This window comes from Condylura cristata, unplaced genomic scaffold, assembly GCF_000260355.1.
Source record: "Condylura cristata isolate star-nosed mole 26May11 unplaced genomic scaffold, ConCri1.0 scaffold00068, whole genome shotgun sequence".
Lineage (NCBI taxonomy): Eukaryota > Metazoa > Chordata > Mammalia > Eulipotyphla > Talpidae > Condylura > Condylura cristata.
The window spans coordinates 175,432-180,729 of NW_004567169.1; the positions used below are offsets into that span (position 1 = coordinate 175,432).

General features: G+C 70.5%; 2 protein-coding genes across 2 annotated transcripts in view; one reads left to right on the forward strand and one right to left on the reverse strand.

Annotated features, from left to right (window-relative positions):
• The window catches only part of HEXDC (hexosaminidase (glycosyl hydrolase family 20, catalytic domain) containing), a 9,611-nt gene extending 4,313 nt beyond the window's left edge, over nt 1–5,298 (reverse strand). The window contains exons 1-5 of the mRNA XM_012734736.1: nt 5,266–5,298; nt 4,409–4,540; nt 2,523–2,632; nt 1,538–1,625; nt 323–487 (exon numbers count right to left, since the gene is read on the reverse strand). Of these exons, the coding sequence (XP_012590190.1) occupies nt 323–487; nt 1,538–1,625; nt 2,523–2,632; nt 4,409–4,492 (447 nt within the window). The 5' untranslated portion in view covers nt 4,493–4,540; nt 5,266–5,298. The remainder of the gene's footprint in view (nt 1–322; nt 488–1,537; nt 1,626–2,522; nt 2,633–4,408; nt 4,541–5,265) is intronic.
• Nucleotides 4,848–5,298, forward strand: part of OGFOD3 (2-oxoglutarate and iron-dependent oxygenase domain containing 3) — a 4,408-nt gene continuing 3,957 nt past the window's right edge. Inside the window, exon 1 of the mRNA XM_004695513.2 lies at nt 4,848–4,855. Coding sequence (XP_004695570.1) covers nt 4,848–4,855 — 8 coding nt within the window. The remainder of the gene's footprint in view (nt 4,856–5,298) is intronic.

Here is a 5,298-nt window from a genome sequence, read left to right on the forward strand (position 1 = left end):
GGCCAGCCAGGGAGGTGCACTAGGCGCCCACTCAAGGGCCCGGTCTTTCGGGTGGCGAGGGGAGCAGTGGCGCGGCCCCGGGGTGTCCGCAGAAGTCACTTCAAAGCAGTGAGTGACAGAAAATTGTTTTGCGAGTCTCGCGACTGCAAGCCAGAGACTCCCCTGAAGGGCGGGACCCCCCTCTGGGCCCGGACGGCGCGCTCTGGTCAGGGCCCAGTGCAGCGGCGCCCTCTGCTGCCTGCTGCCCTCCGCAGCCCGCTGGCCCTGCGCTGTGGGCACCTGCCCCCCTCGGGGGCAGACGCCGGGCCGGGAGGGCTCCCACCTCGTCACAGCCGATGTGCAGCCACTGTGCGCCTGGGTGCAGCCCCAGCACCTGGTCCAGCATGGCGCCCACCAGGGCCAGGGACTCCGCCTCGTGGGGGTTCAGGGTGTTGGGGAACGGGGCCACTTCCCGGAGGTGAGCCAGAGCTGGGTGCTTCAGCACGAACTGCGGGGGAGGACAGGGAGGCGGTCCGGGTTCTCGGGACGCGAGGCTGGTCCAGTCCACGGCACCCCAGCACCACGGCGCCGGCCTGGGGGCTGAGCCCAGAGCGGGGCCACATGGGCTCCGCCTGTGGCCACTGGTCTGGGATGTGCAGAGATGCGGCAGGAAGGGCAGAGGCCCCGTCGCCAGGAGGCGGAGGCCTACCCCGTCTGCACCCAGAGGCTCGGGACCCCAAGTGGAATAAACACCTGACCGTGGGCGGCCCCACGGGGCAGGCAGACGCCCCACGTTCACAGATCAGAAACACAGGAAAGGGGATGCGATTCACAGCCAAACAGATTCAGACAGCAGGCAACTCCAAGCCAAAGGGGGGCCAAGGGCGGGGAGGGGGGCGGCCGGCAGGGCTCCCAGGGGCGACTAGAGCTTTGTCCTGAGGCAGCAATTTGGGGGTGCTCCCTCGAACCCACCAACGGCAGCACAGGCCCTCCGCGCACGCCCCTCGCTCCGCCCCAGGACAGGGGTCCCTCCCACAGACTTGACAAGCCAGAAGGAACCTCACCCCAAATGCACACAAAGGTTAATGCAAAACGGGTATGGGAGACGCCCACACACACAAAGCCTCAAAGAAAGGCGGTTGTGTGCGGAGGGTGGAGCACGGAGGGGCGGGGCCGGGGCGCGGAGGGCGGAGCATGGAGGGGCGGGGCCAAGGCGCGGGGGCGGAACACTGGGCGGGGCCGGAGCACAGAGGGGCGGGGCCAGCGCATAAGGGCCCAAGGCTGGGAGGCGCCATTAAGAGAGAACCAGGGTAAGAGCAGCGGGCGACCGTCGGCACCACACGCAGACTGGTGCTGGGGGTGCCCAGCAGAGCATGGCGGGCTGCCCCGCCTCCTATGTGGCCCAGCGGGGGTGGAGGACAAGGGCTCGCGCTGCAGGCCCCCCTCCCCCGCCACCCCTGCCCACGCCCCCACTCCTGTTCTGGCCCGGGCTCCCCCAGCACCCCGTCGGTCCCCATGCCCCCCACCCTCGCCAGCCCCCCCCCCCGCGCGGCTGTACCTCCATGTGCCCGAACGTCTGCACCAGAGGCACCACCTCCAGCCCGTGCTGCGCCGCCAGCTGCCGGATGTGCGCGATCTCTGCGGGGCTACGGAACAGACAGCGAGTGGTCACGGCCAAAGGGGCCCCGGGGGCCGACCGCCCATCTCACTGCCCAGTGGCTTGGCAGGACTGCAGAACCCCGCGCGCTGACCGCCTGGTCCTCAGAGGAAGCAGGCCCCCCGCAGGCCGGCTAGAGCTCCCAGGCGCGGCCACTTCCAGGGCAGCCGCTGCTGGGTCGCTGGGGGCCTCATCGCCCCGCCCTGGGGCCCCCAGGGCGTGTCCAGCAGGAGAGGGCGGCTCTCCCCTGGCATCTCAGTCTGGCCCCACACCCCTCGGGTCCCAGGCGCCGCTGCTCCTTTGCTGACAAGTCGCAAAGTGCTCCCGCGGGAGAGTAGCCGCGGCTACACCGGGGAGGCTCTGATCCCCGGTGGCCCCTCCCCAGGGGCCCAGGGCAGCCTCCCACCCTGGAGATGCCAGTTCCCACCCTGGGGACTGCAGACGCACCTTTCCCCCGAGCCCCACAACGCCATAACCCAGCTGCACCTCTGGAGAGGCCAGTTAACATCCTCGCTGGGCCCAGGCTGTTCCCGTTCACACACGGCCCAGACCGAAAAGCTGCTCGGCCTCTTCCCCAGGAGCCTCCCCCTGCAGCCTCCCCCCTGCACGGCGCACTCAGTGCGAACACCACAGCACTTCTTCCAGCGAGCCAGAGGCCAGCTATTTTCTGTTTGAGTGCGTCCAGTTTCTCCTTTGGGAACGTGCTCTGTTCTCGCTTTATTCTTTCGGCCGTAGAGGACGGCTCCCGGGAGAAAGGCGAAGCCGCGCTTCGTAGTCAGAGACTCAGCCCACGGCGCCCGCCTGGCCCGCCGCCGCCCAGCGCTGCGCCCGCCCTCCAGCAGGGGGCGCTGCCGCCCGCACTCGGCGCCGTGACCCTGCGCGGTACCTGTACGCGTGCTGGGCGCGCAGCAGCCGCAGGTGGCCCTCGTAGGGGAACATGTCTTCATACTCGATGAGGAGGCCGTTTGCGCCCAGAGCGTGGAACAGAGGGAAAATCTGGGAGCGAGACGGGGGTCACGAGGTGGTGTCGTCCGCCGGGCAGGGAGGCCCCCCAGCGGGCCCCCCGGCCGGGCAGCGGGTCCCCAGGCCCCCATCTGCTGCTGTCCCTCCACTCTCACTTTCCTGGCGCTTGTCTCGTGCTCCCGTGCCCCGGACAGGGCACTCCCGAGGCCCGGCGGCCGCCTGCAAGTGCAAGAGCTGGGGCGGGACTGGCGCCAGGGGACCCAGGGAGGGGCGGGCGCCTCCCCCGCCTGGGCTGCGCCATGCCCACAGCCGCTCGGCCTGGGTGCCTTCGGGGCTGGGACGGGGCTCCCCATTCGCGGCTCCCCCTGGGCCTGGCAGCGGGGCCCATCCTCAGGGGGACCCTCCTCTGTCCAGTCCCCAAGGCGGTGTGGCCTGTCACGGCCAGCTCAGGTGGTTCTGGTGCTTCTAGGTCGGCCGGCCGGTGGCTTCACACACCAAGGTCACCTGCAGGCACGACCGGTCTGGCCCAGCAGCGTCTCCAGCGCGCTGACTGCAGCCCCCGGGCCTGAGGTGTCCAGAGCCCGCCTGGCCCTCCCTTGCCGGTGACGGGCTGGCCCTGCCGGCCAACGCTTCTGCCCACCGCAGCTTTCTCCTGAAGTCGCCGGCACAGGCGGCCAACCCGCGCCACCCCCCCCAGTCGGGTCCAAGACACCTGTGGCACCCCAAGACCGCCAGCTGGAAGAGAGCTGGCCTGGCCGCCAAGTGAGGCCCCAAGTGGAGGAGGAAGCGGGAGGAGGCAGGGCACAGGGGGGCCCAGCGCCACTCACACCGCCCCGGGGCCTGCGCCCCAGCCAGGGGTCCCCGTGGGGCAGGGGACTCGCGGCACCTCTGGGTGCGTATGGCAGAGCCCAACGGCCCTCCCTGCCTGTGCGTGTGGCAGGCCCGGGGGCGCTCGGCCGCCCTCTCCCGGTCCAGCGTTACCCCACACCCAGGGCCCACGGACCAGTCCCTCTGGCTGCCTGTCCCGCCCCTTTCGGCCACATCTCTCCTCTGTGACCCGCTCCTGGCTCTGGGGCCCACGCGCCTCGCCTCAGGCCCCCTCACTCAGCCCTGGCTCTGGAGGGCCTCGAGCCTGGGGGGCTGCCCGCCCGCCCACTGAGTCTCCCGCCTCGGGGCTGGGCCCCAGGCACTGCCCTGGCCCCACTGCCCGTCCGACCCGCCTCTGCCTGCCCAGTTCAATCTCGATCATCCCTAAGTGTCCTCCTGGGGCGAAGTCTGGAAGGAACTTCTGGAGGGCTGAGGCCTTGGGGCTCCCCAGCACCCTCTGAGTCCCGGCCTCTTTCCTGCAGGGAGCCCCCTGGTCCCGGCCCCGCCCCCTCCGCCTGGGGGTCAGGCTGCACTTGGGCCCTCACAGAGCACCCCGAAGTCTGTACTGCTTCTCTGGAGCCACAGTGGGGGGCTGAGAGCCAGAGTTCATTCTCAGTAGGGTCAGAAGCCCCAAACCAGGGCAGGCAGGGCTGTGAGCTTCCCCTGACTGTGGGGACCTGCTGACCCCTCCTGTGGCACCCTATGCCCTCTGCCCCCCTGGCCGTGGCGTCCCCTCCTAGCCAGGAGCCCACGCCCGGCCGTCCCCCCCAGGCCGTCTCCACCTGCAGAGGCCCCACTTTCCACAGGGTCTCCGGGCTCCAGCGTGTCCTCCGGAGGGACGGGGTGGTGGGTCCCTGTCCTGTCTTCCCTTGGCCATCCCTGGCGCCGTGCCCTCGGGGGCCAGGATGCCTCTCCAGAAGGCCGCTCCGTGGCTGGTCTCACCTCGGAGAGATAGGAGGCCCTCGGCGGCGCCCCCTTGAGGTCCAGGTGAACCAGGCGCATCTTGAAAGGCGAGGGCCCGGCCATCGTGGGGTGCGCCTCCAGTCACAGGGACCCTCTGCTTGCTGCAGCTGCCTGTGAGAGGCGGGAGGGGTCACGCCCCGGCCCCGATCCTGCCTTTCAGCTCCCCATAGACGCAGAAGACGCACAAGGCCCGCCTGGGGCCTGGGCAGCCTCAGGAGCGGACAGCGTCCCAACTCGCCGCAGGACACGGCCCTGGGTTGTGCTGAGAGGGACGTGGGTGCACGGTTGGGGTTTACTCGCCGCGCACTAAAGCCCTCTGGAGTTGCAGGTACCCTGCTGGGGTGGGGCGCCCCCAGGCTTCATCTGGGTGGCAGAACACGGGCTTGGATGTAAACAGACACGAGGCCTGGACAAGGCGATGGGACAGTGATTCTCACCTCTAGTAAAAGCACAAGGCTGGGCGGGCAAAGAGCCGCGGTGCCGGCCGGCGCCCTGTCCAGCAGCCGCTCTGGGACGCGGACCCCCAGCTGTCCAGCCCGGCCTGGGCAGCGCCCGGCTCAGGGCAGCGCGTCCGGACCAGCCCCTGTGAGGCTGCACTCAGCCCCGCGCCACCGGCCAGCGAGCCGCAGAAAGGCCCTGGGAAGCTGGACTCCGACTCGGGCTAGGTCGCCGGCTGCAGGGCTGCCCTGCGCCACCCCAGCAGACCCCACGGCGCGGCCCCCACGCGGGGCAGGGTCACCTCGGAGCCCCCCGCCCACTCCCGGGAGGCCGCCGGTCTGCTGGACCCCGGCTCATTTCGGGGACTCCGGTGCTCCCTCGCCACCCCAGGGACTCACCTGCTTCCACGCGGCCCTCATGAGTGGGCGTCA